Below are 18,886 nucleotides of genomic sequence, written 5' to 3' on the forward strand. Positions count from 1 at the left end.
TTGTCATGTGTAGTTTTTTAATAAAAAATTTAGATAAAAAAACCCTTCATAACCTTCCACATATAATGTTGCCATTTTCTCTAATCTACATATTGCATAAAGGGGACATACATATAAAACAAAATTCACATTACAAAAGAGTAATACAGGTAATGAAAGGAATGGCTTATTGAGACCCAACAAATGATTAATAAAGTCACACATTTTAAAAGTAAATGATTTTGTATAAAACACAACTTCTCAAATGATGTACAGAGTAAATCATTTGCATCCAGAAGTGGTCCAGAAATGTTTCAGATGTGAACCAGTAAATATGAACTAAGAGAGATTTATGTGTACTCAAAAGCAAAGGTACGAACACATGTAAAACAAATATATACATCATATAAAGTTAATTTATAACATCATTAATAATTAAAAATGATTTCTGAATATCTCTATACACATAAAAATATTTGTAACATGTTTTGTCCTGTTTATTCTCACCTTTACAGTCAAAGTAGTGTGTTCCTTTTTAAACAAAAGTACACAATGTATATTAAAACATGTACCAGACTGAAAATAGCAAAAATCTATATCTAATCTATAAATGTTAGACTCTATGTGCTGATGTTGTTAGAAGGTCAAAGTTAAGTTTTGACAGTTTATTTTAAATCCTGCAGTTTCATTTACTGCTGCTGTTCTCACCAGCACACTTGTGTTTCTTACACTGGTACTTAGAAGAGAATCTTTCACCACACACACTGCAACTCAACACTTTCTCTCCTGTGTGTGTAATCATGTGTCTTTTCAAAGTGCTTCTTCGTAAAAAAGGTTTACCACATTCTGAGCAGGAAAAAGATTTTTCTCCAGTGTGTGTACTCATGTGTTTTTTTAAATGGTCCCTCCGGGTAAAATCTTTACCACAGATTGAACATGAAAAAGGTTGTTCTCCAGTGTGTATTCTCTTGTGTTTTTTGAAATGGTCTGTCCGAGTAAAATATTTACCACAGATTAAACATGAAAAAGGTTGTTCTCCAGTGTGTATTCTCATGTGTGCTTTGAAATGGTGCTTTTGAGTAAAATCTTTACCGCAGATTGAACACGAAAAAGGTTTTTCTTCAGTGTGTGTTCTCATGTGTCTTTTCAAATGTTGACTATGAGTAAAATCTTTACCGCAGATTGAACATAAAAATGGTTTTTCTCCAGTGTGTGTTCTCATGTGTTCTTTTAAAGTTAGATTTCTTACAAAACTTTTCCCACATTCTGTGCAGGAAAAAGGGTTTTCTCCAGTGTGTATTCTCATGTGTATTTCCAAATGCTCCCTTCGAGTAAAATCTTTACCACAGATTGAACATGAAAAAGGTTTTTCTCCAGTGTGTGTTCTCATGTGTGCTTTTAAACTTTGATTTTTTACATAACTTTTACCACATTCTGAGCAGGGAAAAGGCTTTTCTCCAGTGTGCATTCTCATGTGTATTTTCAAATCATACCTAAGAGTAAAATTTTTACTGCAGATTGAACATGAAAAAGGTTTTTCTCCAGTGTGTATTGTCATGTGTCTTTTCAAATAACCACTTTGTATAAAACCTTTACCGCAGTTTGAGCATGAAAATGTTTTTTCTCCAGAGTGTGTTCTCATATGTCTTTTCAAATCACTAGGATATTTAAAAGTTTTGTCACAGTGTGAACACTTGAAGTGAGTGTTGTCAGTGTGACATGTCTTATCATCTTTAGAGTCTTCATCATCAGTGTCAGGAGAGTGTGACGTTGTGTCCTCACTATCTGATAGTGGAGCTAAGAGCTTGTCTGCTTGTGATCCTCCACAGTGGTCTCCATCAGCTTCTGTTGTCATGTGTTGTGTTGAGCTGCTGCTTGGAGGCTCGCCCCCTCCCCTCTCCTCACCTTCACCTTTGATCTCATCATCTTCACTCTTCACAGGGACACCAGTCACTGGCATCCTGTTGACATCAACCTCCTCCAGTCCTTCAAGATGCTCTCTCTGCTGACTGATGCGGTTTTCCTCCTCTTCCTCTTTAATGTGAGGGTTAAGTGGGTCCTCTTCTTTGTCCTTGATGTGAGAGGTCAGTGGAGCCACCTCTTCGTCCTTAATGTGAGGGCTCAGTGGATCCATCGCTTCCTCTTTAAAATGGGGTGTCAGTGGTTCTTCCGCTTCCTTTTTAAAATGGGGATCAGTGGGTATTCTTCTTCCTTCTTAATGTGGGAGGGCTGTGGCTCCTCCGTTCACATCCTGAAGCTCCACTTCTGTTGCTCAGGGTGAAGATGTTCTTCACAGACGTCTGCAAGACAAACACACCATCTCTGCTTAGTCGCACAATACATTCAGTACTTTTACATGCACTTAGGAAAAACAAGTTATCGTAGGAACTGTCTTGAAATCTCAGTAACCACAAACACGCTGCTCTTTACAACATTATTAACAGGAAAAGAAAAACAAACCAGGACGACAGGACTTTTTACTATGGATAGACAATATGGTTTAAAATTGATTTTGCGACATATTATTTCATATAGAATTACTACAAACCCTGTTTCCATATAAGTTGGGAAATTGTGTTAGATGTAAATATAAACAGAATACAATGATTTGCAAATAATTTTCAACACATAGAGTCATATGCCACAAAGACAACATATTTGATGTTCAAACTGATAAACTTTTTTTTTGTTTGTTTGCAAATAATCATTGACTTTAGAATTTGATGCCAGCAACACTTGACAAAGAAATTTGGAAAGGTGGCAATAAATATTGATACAATTGAGGAATGCTCATCAAACATTAACTTGAAACATCCCACAGGTGTGCAGGCTAATTGGGAACAGGTGGGTGCCATGATTGGGTATAAAAACAGCTTCCCAAAAAATGCTAAGTCTTTCACAAGAAAGGATGGGGCGAGGTACACCCCTTTGTCCACAACTGTGTGAGCACATAGTCAAACAGTTTAAGAACAACTTTTCTCTAAGTGCAATTGCATGAAATTTAGGGATTTCATCAAAAGGTTCAGAGAATGTGGAGAAATCACCCCAGGGTAAGCGGTTTGGCCGGAAACCAACATTGAATGACCGTGACCTTTGATCCCTCAGACGGCACTGTATCAAAAACCGACATCAATCTCTAAACGATATCACCACATGGACTCAGGAACACTTCAGAATACCACTGTGACTAAATACAGTTTTTCGCTACATCTGTAAGTGCAAGTTAAAGCTCTACTATGCAAAGCGAAAGCCATTTATCAACAACATCCGGAAACGCTGCCGGCTTCTCTGGGCCTGAGATCATCTAAGATGGACTGATGTAAAGTGAAAAAGTTTTCTTTGGTCTGACGAGTCCACATTTCAAAATATTTTTGGAAATATTTGACATTGTGTCATCCGTACCAAAGGGGAAGCGAACCATCCAGACTGTTTTCGACGCAAAGTTCAAAAGCCAGCATCTGTGATGGTATGGGGGTGTATTAGTGCCCAAGGCATGGGTAACTTACACATCTGTGAAGGCACCATTAATGCTGAAAGGTACATACAGGTTTGAAACAACATATGCTGCCATCCAAGCCCCGTCTTTTTCAGGGACGCCCATGCTTATTTCAGCAAGACAATGCCAGGCCACATTCAGCACGTGTGACAACAGCGTGGCTTCGTAAAAAAAGAGTGCGGGTACTTTCCTGGCCCGCCTGCAGTCCAGACCTGTCTCCCATCAAAAATGTGTGGCGCAGTATGAAGCCTAAAATACGACAGCAGAGACCCTGGACTGTTGAATGACTGAAGCTCTACATAAAACAAAAATGGGAAAGAATTCCACTTTCAAAGCTTCAACAATTAGTTTCCTCATTTCTAGTGCATTCAATTGAATATGGGTTGAAAATGATTTGCAAATCATTGTATTTCGTTTATATTTACATGTAACACAATTTCCCAACTCATATGGAAACGGGGTTTGTAATAGGACCATTTTAAAACATACCTATTGCCTAATTGCTTGGCACTCAACATCAAGGTTTGGGGGTTAAATCATCAAATGATTCTCGAGCGCGGCCTCCGCTGCCCTCACCTCCCAACGGGTGAACTTGGGGGTGGGTCGAATGCAGAGGATAATTTCACCACACCTAGTGTGTGACTACCGTTGGGACCTTAACTTTTACTTACATACTTACATACAACTTACTGTGAATGATTCCAAAAAGTGCAGTTCCCCTTGAAATTAGAAAATAGAACAAGATATCGTGTGAAGTGAATTATATTTATATAGTGCTTTTCTCTAATGACTCAAAGCGCTTTACATAGTGAAACCCAAAATCTAAGTTACATTTAAACCAATGTGGATGGCACTTGGAGCAGGTGGGTAAAGTGTCTTGCCCAAGGACACAACTGCTCGGATGGCAGAAGCTGGGATCGAACCTGGAACCCTCAAGTTGCTGGCACGGCCACTCCACCCAACCGAGCTATACCGCCACAAGTAACAAGAACAGAATATATTAATAATAAAATGCCTCATAGCAAATATGATGAATTCATCTTAATACTGTCCTTTTTTCAGGCTTTCCCTTTTAAAGGGTCTGGTTAAAGTGAGGAGACTATAATTTAGGAAAACATTTTATTTACAAATGGACTAAGATAAGTCACTCATTTTTACAGGTAGCTAAAGTTGGGATATAATTAAGATAATGAAAGATAGAGTGGTTAAGAAATGTTTAATATAGATAGGAATATGCCGTGCAACTAATCATATGTCCTGAGTTCCAGTTGAAACTGGGTGCAAGTTCATGCCCACGCACATACACTCTTATCGCCCACATTCTTGCCACTGTTTACGTGGCTTCTTGGCCGAGGTCTGAAGGACAACACCAGATATGAAGTCGGAGTCCAGGGAGAAAAAAATCACCAGTCAATATCGCACAGAAAGAACCTTCCTGGTGTTACCTGACGGCACGACCACCAAGCTGCGACACCACCACAAAGGCTCCTCCATGCTCGTGCTCGTACCACCTGGCTTGGTAGGCTCGTACCCGCCTACCAAGCCAAAGACTTAGGTCCAATGACGAAACAGGGCGTAGCTGCCGCTGATTGGACCGACACGCAAAAACCACATTTTCACCACTCCTCGTTGTCGGTTAAAAACATAGCTATGGGCTGCACTTTGGACACACCTGCTGTAGGCTACGAGGAGCTAGCAGCTACACAACAGCTAAGCTACAACAACACATTTAAGCAAATACAATAATTATAGTTGCTTAATATGTACACAAAGTCTCCAAAATCGAAGTCTGATAGAAAGTATCTAGTAACAAACGTGTCCACATCATTCAACGATCGTTGCCATGAGTTTGACTTCATGAATTATTGTGGCCACTAGGTGTTGTGAAAGATCAAATCGAACAATTGCAAAAGCATCTGTCATAAGGTTAGTGTTTTTTTTATATATTTGTGTCAATATGTATAAGCATCCTCAGCCTTCCCGGGAATGTCTATTCAGGTGTACTGGAGAGGAGTTTATGCCGGATAGTCGAACTTCGGATTCAGGAGGAACAGTGTGGTTTTGGTCCTGGTCGTGGAACTGTGGACCAGGTCTATACTCTCGGCAGGGTCTTTGAGGGTGCATGGGAGTTTGCCCAACCCGTCTACATGTGCTTTGTGGACTTGGAGAAGGCATTCGACTGTGTCCCTTGGGAAGTCCTGTGGGGAGTGCTCAGAGAGTATGGGGTATCGGACTGTCTGATTGTGGCGGTCCGCTCCCTGTATGATCAGTGTCAGAGCTTGGTCCGCATTGCTGGCAGTAAGTCGGACACGTTTCCAGTGAGGGTTGGACTCCGCTAAGGCAATGATTCTGTTCATAACTTTTATGGACAGAATTTTTAGGTGCAGTCAAGGCATTGAGGGGATCCGGTTTATGTGGCTGCAGGATTAGGTCTATGCTTTTTGCAGATGATGTGGTCCTGATGTTTTCAACTGGCCAGGATCTTCAGCTCTCACTGGATTGGTTCGCAGCCGAGTGTGAAGCGACTGGGATGAGAATCAGCACCTCCAAGTCCGAGTCCAAGGTTCTCGTCTGGAAAAGGGTAGAGTTCCCTGCCCCAAGTGGAGGAGTTTAAGTACCTAGGAGTCTTGTTCACGAGTGAGGGAAGAGTGGATTGTGAGATGGACAGGCGGATCGGTGCGGCGTTTGCAGTAATGCGGACGCCGTATCGATCCGTTGCGGTGAAGAAGGCGCTGAGCCGGAAGGCAAAGCTCTCAGTTTACCGGTCGATCTACGTTCCCATCTTCAACTATGGTCATGAGCTTTGGGTCATGAACGAAAGGACAAGATCACGGGTACAAGCGGCCGAAATTAGTTTCCTCCGTTGGGTGGTGGGGCTCTCCCTTAAAAATAGGGTGAGAAGCTCTGCCGTCCGGGTGGAGCTCAAAGTAAAGCCGCCGCGCCTCCTCATTGAGAGGAACCATATGAGGAGATTTTGGCATTTGGTCAGGATGTCACCCGAACGCCTCCTTAGGGAGGTGTTTAGGCCACGTCCGACCGGTAGGAGGCCAAGGGGAAGACCCAGGACACGTTGGGTAGACTACCGTATTTCCTTGAATTGCCACCGGGACGCTAATTAATTTAAAACCTCTTCTCACTCTTGCGCTTACCAAAGGCATGCGGTAAAAGTAAGCATGCGCTAATAATTTTAAAACCTCTTCTCACTTCGGCACATACCAAAGGGATGGAGTAAAATTTTGAGTGTGATGTATGCTTGGACCTTAAATCCTACTGAATAGCACTTAAGCTTCTTCCCTTTATGCAATTTCAAATTACCGGTATTGAGATCAGCCTCCTCCATTTTGAAAATGATGACAGGGGAAGTGTCACTCGTGACTTCACGAGTTTGACCTGGCGGTAATACTAAGCATGCGCTTATTATTTTGTGAAGCGAGTTTGCTCGGGCAGTGATTCAAGGCAGGCATAAACTACATGCCCTGCGGCAATTCAAGGAAATACGGTACGTCTCCCGGCTGGCCTGGGAACACCTCGGGATCCCCCGGGAAGAGCTGGACTAATTGGCTGGGGAGAGGAAAGGCTGTGCTTCACTGCTTAGGCTGCAGCCCCCACGACCCGACCTCGGATAAGCAGAAGAAGATGGATGGATGGATGGATGTGTAACACAACTTGATGTTTCTTGAAAACAGCGTCCTGTAATTGATGTTATCGCTCCTTCTCCTCTTTTGTTCCTCCTCGTATTCTGCTATCGTTTTTTTTCTAACATCACAAATATCTCTTCAAAGGCAGCAGTTAGTCGCTGATTCACCAACACTCACATCATTTGTAAAGTAGACATGTTCACACAATAAAAACACTTTACACTTACATTGGATCTCTGCTTTGATGTGTCGATCACTTCTGCCTCTGTTTGTTAGCAGCTAACAAGCTAAGCTAACCAGCAGGCTCGGCTAGCACGTCAAAGTGCACTCAGACTAATGTATCCGCATACAAACAATTAATAACGACGTTTACTCTGTTAAACAACACACATGTGATCATGTACGTTGTAATGAAGACCTAGAAACCATAAGAACCAAAACAACGTATTCTCCTCGAGACGCCATCTTGTTTTGTTCTTCCTCCTGTGTGACGTCTTCGAGGTGTTCTCAACCGCGGAACAAATGTTGGCCAAACACGTGTTTCCCTGGGACAATAAAGAGTGGTGCACACCTCCTTCGCCCGGCCACAGAACAAGAGAAAAAGTCCCATTTAAGAGTTGCTGGTGCGGAAGGAGAGACGCGGAACTACCAAACATTTGGAGTGAATTTGGCGGCGGCGAGAGTGTCTAAATCTGTGTTGGCGGTTGAGCATAAGCTGTTTCGTGACTGGATCGAGATGGAAGGGGATAGTGACGGGATGTATGAGGATAGTATGGAAATGGATAGGACTAGAGGGGAGAGAGGAAAGAAGAGGAGTGAAGGAAAGTCGAGTGCTAAAAGAGTGCATGAAGACAATGAAGAGGTTGATAAGAGGAAAAGGGTTATGGTGGATGAATATAAGATAATTTATACATTTAAATCAAACCAAGATATGAATGACATTAGTTTGATGACACAGGTTAAGGGATTAAAGAAGGACATTGGAGAGGTGGAGATAGCGAAGGTGCTCAGGGACGGACGGCTGTTGATTAAATGCAAAAATGGAGAGCAAAAGAACAAAGCAATCCGATTGCAAAATCTGTGCAACAAAATAATAAAGGAAAAAATCGAAGTGGGAGAACGAAAGGGGGCAAGAGGAGTCGTGACAGGAATCCCAAGAGGAGAACATTTAGATGATCTGAAAAAAGAAATAAAAGGAGGAACTGTCACTATGATGAAAAGAATGATGGCATTTAGGAACGGTGAAAAGACTGAGAGCGAATCCGTGCTAGTGCAATTTGCAGAGGAGGTCCTACCAGAGAGAATCATGATTGGGTATCTAAGCTTCTATGTTAGAGCTTACGTGCCACCCCCAGTACGTTGTTTCAAGTGCCAACGCTATGGGCACATAGCTAGTGTTTGTCATGCTAAGATGAGATGTGGACGGTGTGGAGGAGAGCATGAATATGGACAATGTGGAGAAAATGAACAGGTCAAGTGCTGTAATTGTGGCGGGAATCACACAGCAGCGTATGGGGGCTGTATCATAAGAAAACAGGCAACAGAAGTACAGCAAATCAGAGTTGAAAGAAATATTACATACGCAGCGGCAGTTAAAATAAGAAATCAAGAAAGTGCAGAACAGGACAGAAGTGAAAATAGTTCAAGAAATAAAAAAAATGAGGCAGCAAATACAGGAATTTCCATGGACAAACTAGTTGTATTCCTGGCTTATGTAATAAATTGTACAGAACAGGCTAGAAACAAGACTGAGAAAATCAAAATAATTGTCAAAGCAGCAGCAAAGTTTTTAAATTTAAAAGAACTATCCTGGGAACAGGTGCAAGGTGAGCTACAGAGAGTAGACGAGACCGAGTCATGTGACCACAATCCAACGCCATGTTAATGGTTCAGTGGAATGCCAGAAGTTTGATAGCAAACGGACAGGAATTAAAGGGATATATTAATAATATGAAAAATAAACCACATATAATATGTATTCAAGAAACATGGCTGAAGCCAAAATTAAACTTTATAATAAAAAGATATATAACGATACGTAAAGATAGGAATGATGGGCAAGGAGGAGGATGTGCTATATTTATTAAGGAAGATATGCATTATTCAATATTAAAAGTAAAACAAGAACTAGAGATAGTAGGAGTAGAAGTATGGAATAATAAAGAAAGATACAAAGTACTAAACTTCTATAATCCATGCAAGAAATTAGAAATTCACCAACTAGAAACAATAATGGAGCACTGGAGTGGCATTATTATTTTGTGTGGTGACTTTAATGCACATAGCACAATGTGGGGTGAAAGGGATGACTGGAATGGGGATACATTGGAAGCACTTTTGGAGGAAAAAGAACTGGTGTGTGTGAATGATGGGTCGGGAACAAGGTTAGATGTCGTCACGGGTAAAGAAACAGCAATATATTTACCACTAGTGTCACAAGGGTTAGCAGGAAAGGTGGAGTGGGAAGTAAATAAATACAGCACAATGGGAAGTGATCACTATCCAATCTTCATTCACATAAACATAAATCATAGGACAGAAAGCACTAGGATAGAAGGAAGATGGAAATATAATCATGGTGACTGGGGGAAATTTAGGGAAATTACCAACATAACTTTAAAGGAAGTAGATATAAATCAAGATATTGAACAATTAAATACAGATATTACAAAGTGCATAATAGAAGCAGCCGAACAGAGCATACCAAGGAATAGTATAGGGAGAAGAAGGAAGATAGTGCCGTGGTGGACACAAGAGTGTACAGATGCAATACAAGAACGGAATAGAGCATTTAGAATATTGAGAAGAACACATAATTTCCAAGACATGATCCAATATAAAAGGCATCAAGCTAGAGTAAGGTATGTTATTAAAAAAACAAGAAAACACCATTGGAGAACTTTTTGTGAAACACTAAATAGAACTACTCCTTTAAGCCAAGTGTGGGGAATGATCAAGAGAATGTCAGGGGTCAGAAAATAACATAAAAATCATGTGATGAAAGATGGAATGCGGAGTGTGGTAGGAAATAAAGAAAAAGCAGAACTTTTAGCAAAAACCTTTGTTAAAGTGCACAGTAATGATAATTTGAGAAATGTAGAAAAACAAAAGAGAGAAGAAACAATTAGTTTAAATATTGAGGAAATGAAGGAAGACAACGATAATAGTTTTATCAACACTATGGATATGACATTTTCTTTGGATGAAATGGTTCGAATTTTAAAAAAAGTTAAAAATACGACGCCAGGGAAAGACCTGGTGAGTTATCAAATGATCAAAAATTTAGGTAGCATCGGCAAAGAAGTGGTCTTGAAATTATATAATAGGATATATGAAGAAGGAAAATTACCAGATGAGTGGAAAACAGCTGTAATAATTCCAATATGCAAGCCAGGGAAAGATCCGGAAGAGGCAGGAAATTATAGGCCGATAGCATTGACCTCAAATTTGGGCAAAGTAATGGAAAAAATGATTAATGAAAGATTAATATATTATTTAGAGTCAAAAGAAATTATAAAAAACTACCAAAGTGGTTTTCGCAAAGCAAGAAGCACAAATGACCCAGCAGTGCAGCTGGAAGAGGAAATTAGAAAGGGACAAATAAATAAAGAAAGTATAATTGCGGTATTTTTTGACATAGAGAAAGCGTATGATATGTTGTGGAAACAGGGGTTGCTGATGAAACTAAATAGGATTGGGATTAGAGGAAGAATGTACAGATGGATAAAATACTTTTTAACAAGTAGAACATTATTAGTAAAAATAGAGAATGAATATAGCAGAGAATACGAAGTGGAAAATGGGACCCCACAAGGGAGTATAATAAGTCCAGTACTATTTGCCATCATGATAAATGAAGTTTTTAGTGAAGTGGAAGGGTTAGTGGAGGTGGCATTGTTTGCTGATGATGGAGTGATGTGGAAGAGAGGTAGAAATACAAATCATATAGAAAAGAAGATTCAAAAAGTGGTAAATAATGTTCAAGACTGGGGGATGGCTTGGGGTTTAAGATTCTCTGTTGGAAAGACAAAAGTCATAAATTTTACGAAGAGGAAAGTACAAAACAAGCTCCAAATAAAACTCTATGGAGAAAACATAGAAGAGGTACAAGTATTTAAATATTTAGGAATATGGTTTGATAAAAATATTAACTGGTCAACCCACATTAGCAAGATAGTGGAGAAAAGTAAAAAGGTGTTAAATATAATGAGGGCTTTAAGGGGTAAAGATTGGGGGGCTGATAGGTTGACATTGAAAACAATATATATCACTTTAATTCCATCTGTTATCGACTACGGATGCATTATTTATCAATCTGCTTCAAAAACTCTACTTGAGAAAATAGACCGGATCCAGTCGCAGGCGTTAAGATTATGTTGTGGAGCTACTAAATCCACTCCAGTGGCAGCATTACAAGTAGAAATGAATGAAAACCCTTTGGACATGAGGAGAGATCAACTCTCAGCAGTTTATTGGGCAAACTTAAACGGATCCAAGCAAGGACATCCAACCCGTCAAGTGCTAATAAATTGCCAAGAAAAAGGGAAGAAAAAAATTAATAGTTTTGGGTGGATTATAGGAGATATATGTAAAAAAACACAAATTGACAATATTAAAGTGAGCCCTACAGTACCAATTCCTGCAATACCACCGTGGATGTATGAAAACCCAAAGGTAGACATGCAGTTACTGAAAAACAGACATTTAAATAGTTACCAAATAGAACAACAGATTGAGGAAATGTTTTTTGATAATATTATGATATACACAGATGCATCAAAAACTTTAAATAGTAAAGTAGGAGCTGCTGCAGTTATCCCACAGAGAAATATAGTGTTGAATAAAAGAATTAGTGATAAACTATCTGTTTTTATGGGGGAATTGGTAGCAATTTATATGGCAGTTAACTGGATAGAGGAAAACAAAGCTAGGAAAGTAGTCGTGTGCTCGGACTCCAGCAGTGCATTGACGAGCATAAAAAACATAACATCAGAAACAAGACTAGATATAGTTTATGAAATAGTTCAGGCAATCTATAGAATAAATAAAGCGGGAGGTGTGGTAACATTTCTCTGGGTTCCTGCTCATGTAGGAGTTGAGGGAAATGAGTTAGCTGATAGATACGCAAAACAAGCAACCACTAAAACAGAAGTAAACATGGAGATTAAGCACAGTAAAGAAGAAGTGAAGAGCATAATTAAGATAGAACACAATAAAAAGTGGCAGGATAATTGGAATAAGGAAACAAAAGGTAGAGAGTTTTACAAAGTCCAGAGGAAGGTAGGTGTAATGAGAGGAGGGGGTAGAAATAGGAAAGAAGAAGACATTATTACTAGAATGAGATTAGGCCATACATATCTAAATAGTTCACTAAAATTGATAGGCAAACATACTACAGGGCTGTGTGATTTTTGCCACCAGATAGAAAATGTTGACCATGTCTTAATACAATGTAGGAAATATAATAGAGAAAGAGAAATACTGGAAAATAAGTTAGTAAAAGAAAATATTAGATTAGAAGTGGGAGGTATATTAGGATTGCATTCAGAAAACATAGGATATAAAGCAATATACACATATTTAAAAAACACTGGGTTAAATAAAAGAATATAGAGTAGGGATCCACCTCGGTCCACACTCCATTACAGTAGGTGGCGGTAATGCACACCAGAAGGTTGCTTGCCAACCGCCATAAAAACAAAAGAAGAAGAAGTAGAAGAGTTGCTGGTGTAACAATAGGAAGAATATATTCCACTCCTCTCTTCTACATGCGGCTTATGAGGTAATATAAATTATATATTTTTATATTATTTCTGTTATTTACCTGATATGTTGTTCGAAGCTATCGTGATATTGTTAGCCCGCTAGCTGGTCTTTGTAGCAAATGCTAGCGTTTTATTTTGAGGAGTGTATTTTATATGTTCTCTGTGAGAATTATCCATCCATCCATCCATTTTCTACCGCTTATTCCCTTTCGGGGTCGCGGGGGGCGCTGGCGCCTATCTCAGCTACAATCGGGCGGAAGGCGGGGTACACCCTGGACAAGTCGCCACCTCATCGCAGGGCCAACACAAATAGACAGACAACATTCACACTCACATTCACACACTAGGGCCAATTTAGTGTTGCCAATCAACCTATCCCCAGGTGCATGTCTTTGGAAGTGGGAGGAAGCCGGAGTACCCGGAGGGAACCCACGCATTCACGGGGAGAACATGCAAACTCCACACAGAAAGATCCCGAGCCTGGATTTGAACCCAGGACTGCAGGACCTTCGTACTGTGAGGCAGACGCACTAACCCCTCTGCCACCGTGAAGCCTGTGAGAATTATATTGACTTATTTAATACTTTAACTGTTTGTTGCTGTATATTACAGTCACGCTTAACATCATTGAATATTTGTTACTAGAAAGAAACGAACGTCTCGTAATTTAAGTCTGGAAAAAGTCACATGTTATTATAATAACAATAATAATAATACATTTGTGATATATTGAATGGGAGACAATAAACAGGCAAGGTGATGAAGTTATGTCTCGTTTACTGTGACTTCTGAACAGACTCACTCACTTGCCGTCAAGTGTACAACAACAACGTAAAACGTTGGCCACCCAAAAAGCAAACCCAGTATGCTATGACCAACATTGACCAGGAGATGGCAACATACACACATAGACCAATCTATTACATTCCTCCCCTTTTAGAATTTTAGAAGTTACTCAAAATAAAAACAACCCAACCAAAAATGCAGCAGGCTCAATTAGAAAAACTACTTATGCCATATATATATATATATATATTTTTTTTTTAGTACTGAACACTTAACCCTCATTTGTAACTTGTAACAACAACATATGTATTATACAAATAGTATTCATACACCTTTAACACAGCTTTTTATACTGTTGTCAGAGATTCAGTTTGTTTGGTGGCACTCGAACCCTTTCTGGATACCTGCGGATCACGGGTGGGGTTTTTGTTGTGGGTGATCTGAATTCTGATGATGGCAACTCAGCAGGACTTGAATCTACTTCAGTGTTGAGACTTGTTTGTGTCTGACTCACTGATGGTCCTGGTGATGGAATTGACATAGCACTCTCCAGTTGTACTGATGGCACATTTTCTGCAACTGGTGGAGACAAGATAACTGGCAGTCTCTCCATGTTCTCTCGCCATGGTAACATGTGATCCACATGCACAGTGCGCTGTCTCTGTCCCGCTTGGATCAGGTAAGTGACAGTTCCCAGTCTTTTCAGTATTTTTGCTTTAATCCATTTTTCCACTCCGTCCCTGAAATTTCTGATCCGAACAACCTCTCCCGCCAGGAAAAGGCGAATAGGGGGAGCCCTTTTGTCATGATAAAGCTTCTGCGCTGCTTGTTTTCCTTCGATCCGTCTGGCAAGGTCCGGCTTGAGCAAACTGAAACGAGTCCTCAACTGGCGTTTCAGGAATAACTCGGCTGGAATACGTCCCGTCACTGTGTGGGGTGTACTGCGGTACATGAGAAGGAAATTTGCAAGTCTGTGACTGAGTGACAAGGAAGACTTGCTGTCTGCTTCCAGCACATTCTTCATCAGAGACCGTTTCAAGATTTGTACTGATCTCTCTGCTGCTCCATTTGATGCTGGGTGGTAAGCCGGTACAGCAGTGTGTTTTACTCCATTACCCTCCAGGAACTGAGTAAACTCTTTTGCCACCAGCTGTGGGCCATTGTCTGAAACTAGCTCTTTTGGCAGTCCATACGATGCAAACAGACAGCGCAGCACTTTAATGGTGTTGTGAGAAGTGGTGGAGGACATGGGAAAAACCTCTAACCACTTTGAATGGCTATCAATAACAACCAAAAAATACTGTTTATCTTTCTCTGCAAAATCAATGTGAATTCTTTGCCACACTCTTTCTGGCCACCGCCAAGGATGTAACGGTGCTACAGCTGGCATTTTCTGTACTGCTTGGCAGACTGAGCACTTGTTCACCAGTTCTTGAATTTCACCATCACAGCCTGGCCACCAAAGGTAACTGCGGGCAAGAGCCTTCATACGGCAAATACCTGGATGTTCATGATGGAGATCCTCCAGTAATCTCTGTCGATAACCTGGGGGTATGATGACTTGCTGTCCCCAGAGAATGCAGCCTTGATCTGCTGACAACTCCTGTCTGCGTACAAGTAAGGCCTCAATGCTACATCTTCCACATAACTTGGCCAGCCATTTAATGTGTAGTTCCACACCTTACTTAGCACAGGATCTTTAAGAGTAGCACTCTCAATGTCTTTTGCACACACAGGAAGTTCATCCAAGTATGAAAAATAGAAGATACTTCCCTCCACTGCTGTGTTGTTCATCCCTACTAGCATGATCAGCTGACTTTTTATACTCAATCTCATAATTGTAGGCCATGAGAATAAGTGCCCAGCGTTGCATTCTTAATGCTGCCAATGTTGGAACTGCCCCAGGATGGCCAACAGTGGCTTATGATCAGTGATCAGCGTGAATTTCCTTCCGTAAAGGTATTTATGAAATTTCTTTACTCCAAAAATGATAGCAAGTGCCTCCTTTTCAATTTGGGCATACTTCCTTTCTGGTTCAGTGAGTGTCCTTGAGGCAAATGCAACAGGTCGCTCTTCTCCATCTTCTGTTACATGTGAAATTACAGCACCAACTCCATAAGGCGAAGCATCACATGCAATTCGCAGTGGCAGGCGGGTGTTGTAGTGTACCAGCACTTTGTTCTGCAGTAGAAGTTGCTTTGCATCTTCAAATGCTTTTGCACATTCAACTGTCCAAATCCACTTTGAGTCCTTTTTAAGTAGGTTGTGCAGAGGCTCCAGCACAGTAGAGGGATTTTGCAGGAATCTGCTGTAATAGTTCAGAAGACCCAAGAAAGACTTCAGTTCTGTTACATTTGTGGGCTCAGGTGCATTGGTTATGGCAGTCACCTTTTCTTCTGTGGGATGTAACCCAGTCTTATCAATGCAATGTCCCAAATACTCGACACTGCTCTGGAAAAACTGACATTTTGATAGCTTCACCCTGATTCCATGCTTCTCCAAACGTGTGAGAACATTATCCAGTCTTGTCAAATGCTCCTCCTCCGAAGAAGCTGTAACGAGTATGTCATCCAAAAAACATGTCACATGGTCCATCCCTTGCAGAATCTGGTCCATAACAGACTGAAATATTGCAGGAGCACTCGAAACTCCATAACTGAGGTGATGATACTTGTACAGACCCTTATATGTGTTTATTGTCAGATACTTTTCTGACTCTTCATCCAACTGTAGTTGTTGGTAGGCGTGTGACAGATCCAGTTTGCTGAAAGATGTACCTCCTGCTAATGTAGCGAATAGATCTTCCGTATTCGATAATGGATAGGTCTGCTCTTCAATGCATTGATTAACACTAAGCTTGTAGTCACTACAAATCCTGATCGTTTTGTCAACCTTAGGTACTGTGACTATTGGAGCTGCCCACTCGCTAGTGTCAATCTTTGAAATCACTTTTTCACTCTCCAACCTCTCTAGCTCTCTCTCTACAGCTTCCTTTAGTGCGTAAGGAACTGGGCGAGCCTTGCAGAAAATTGGTGTGGTATCAGGTTTGGTGCGTATTTTAGCTTTAAACCCTGTGATACAGCCTTGGCCCTCTGAGAACACTGCCTGATGTCTCTCTATCACCTCCTGTACTCCTGTGTTACCATGCGTCCTTTTCTGCACCTTTTGTACAGTGAAAATATGTTTCCAGTTCAGCCGTAGCTTTTTTAGCCAGTTACGGCCAATCAGTGCAGGTCTGCTTCCCTGTACAATGACCAGTGGAAGTGTCACTTGCTGGTCCTCGTACTGTACTGGTAACATGATGTACCCTCGAACAGCAATCCTTTGGCCTGAATATGATTTCAACTTTAACTCGAAAACTGGTTTCAAAGGAAATTGAGTGAGGTTTGCCTGGTAAAAGCTGTCAGAAACTACTGACACTGCTGAACCTGTGTCCAGTAACATTGTGGTGCTCTTGTTTCCCAGTACAATATCCACTGTGTAACCTTTTTCCCAGTTTGAGGTAGAGTCAACTGCGTACAATCCAAAAAGTTCTGCCTCATCACCGCTTCTAGATGCACTCCCTTCAGTTTCAACAGACTGAGTTGAAGATTGGCCTTCAGTCTTCCTGCATGCACGGGCAATGTGTCCAATTTTGGAGCAAGCATGACACTTTTCATTTTTAAATCTGCAGTCATGTGGTGAGTGCTTCCCACCACATCTGTAGCATGTTTGCTGTCCCCCTGTGTCTCTTTTGCCTCCTTTGTATTCCTTTGCTTTGTTATTATTTTTCCATCTGAACTGTCCTTTCCTCCCCTTCTCAGAAAAATGAGAAACACTTGACAGGGCATTTACCTGGTGAGGTCCACTGTGTCCAGAAAACTCCATTGTATTTTTGGAAGCAAGCTCCATAGAGACTGCAATTTCACAAGCACGGGGAAACGTCAGGTCCCTTTCAGACAACAGCCTGCGTTGCACTGCATCAGAACGTAATCCACTCACAAAACGATCTCTCATGGCATCGTCTAAATATTGTCCAAAATTGCAGGTTGCTGACAACTGTCTCAAAGCCACAATGTAATCAGAAACAGCTTCTCCTTCCTTCTGATTACGTTTCTGAAAGCGGAAACGCTCTGCTATCACAACAGGTGCGAACTTATTATGTCCACATAGCACCCTCTTCAGCACATCATACCCTAAAGTACTTGGCAATGCCGGAGACGTAAGGTTCTTCAGCAGCTTATAAGTGTCTGCTCCAATAACAGAAAGGAAAACACACACCTTCTTGTCCCCTTCAATCTCGTTAGCCAGCATCCACTGCTCCAAACGCTCCAGATATGAATCAAAATCCTCCTTTGAATCATTGTATTCATCGATGCGACCCACTGTCAGAGCCATGTTAGCATCCGGTGCACTGCTACTCCGACACGTGCCCGGTTCCTCCACAAAGTAGGCTATTCTTCAGCCTTACCTACGACCAGTGCACAGCGCTCCTCTAAAGTCCCCTCACGCAGTGGGCTTCTTTTAAATCAATGGTTCCCAAACTTTTGCAGGCTGGCGCCCCCTTGGCTCCCCAGTGAATTCCTAGCGCCCCCCCCCCCCCCCCCACAGACACATATAGAAACAAACACCTCTTTCTTGATATTTGGTATGCTGCAATTTGAAAAGAGAAATGTTAAACACAAATGTGTATTTCACAAATAAAACCCAATTTAGTAAACCAATTTATTTTTTAGCAGTTTTAACTGTTTCAGCAACCCTCGCCACCCACACAATGACACACGCGCGAACACGCATATATGCACACACACACACACACACACACACACACACACACACACACACACACACACACACACACACACACACACACACACACACACACACATGCACACACAGGTACAAAGTCATATACATTCGTAACAATATATATCAGTGAATGCACCACCCTAACCAGCTCAACACAACACAACACGGCGCATTCTGGCGAGTCCCCAATTTCATGTTGACTTGAACTCAAGATGATGTTGACCGCCAGAATGCGGTTTTTATTCTAAGATAATATTCTGAACATTACAAGCTTGAAATTACAAACCTGAGCTTTTGCTTTTGTAGTCCATGCTGTCGGATCTGACTGGGCCAGAGCGGCGTGTGGTAACCGGACCCTGATGCGTCGTCCACTGACTCGTCCTGCTGCACGTGTTGTGTACAAATCGTCAAACAAACGTTCGAACTTTTGACTT

The 18,886-nt window shown here is 41.2% G+C and overlaps 1 protein-coding gene across 2 annotated transcripts in view; it reads right to left on the minus strand.

Annotated features, from left to right (window-relative positions):
- LOC133545340 (gastrula zinc finger protein XlCGF28.1-like) overlaps positions 1–18,886 on the minus strand; it is a 118,684-nt gene continuing 99,798 nt past the window's right edge. Inside the window, exons 1-2 of one of the 2 annotated variants that reach the window (XM_061890824.1) lie at positions 7,341–7,585; positions 1–2,279 (exon numbers count right to left, since the gene is read on the minus strand). In XM_061890824.1, the coding sequence (XP_061746808.1) occupies positions 665–2,113 (1,449 nt within the window). In that variant the 5' untranslated portion in view covers positions 2,114–2,279; positions 7,341–7,585 and the 3' untranslated portion in view covers positions 1–664. Of the gene's footprint in view, positions 2,280–7,340; positions 7,586–18,886 lie in introns of those variants that run through there. The other variant, XM_061890825.1, reaches the window with a different exon arrangement.

This window comes from Nerophis ophidion, linkage group LG28 (genome assembly GCF_033978795.1).
Source record: "Nerophis ophidion isolate RoL-2023_Sa linkage group LG28, RoL_Noph_v1.0, whole genome shotgun sequence".
Classification (NCBI taxonomy): Eukaryota; Metazoa; Chordata; class Actinopteri; order Syngnathiformes; family Syngnathidae; genus Nerophis; species Nerophis ophidion.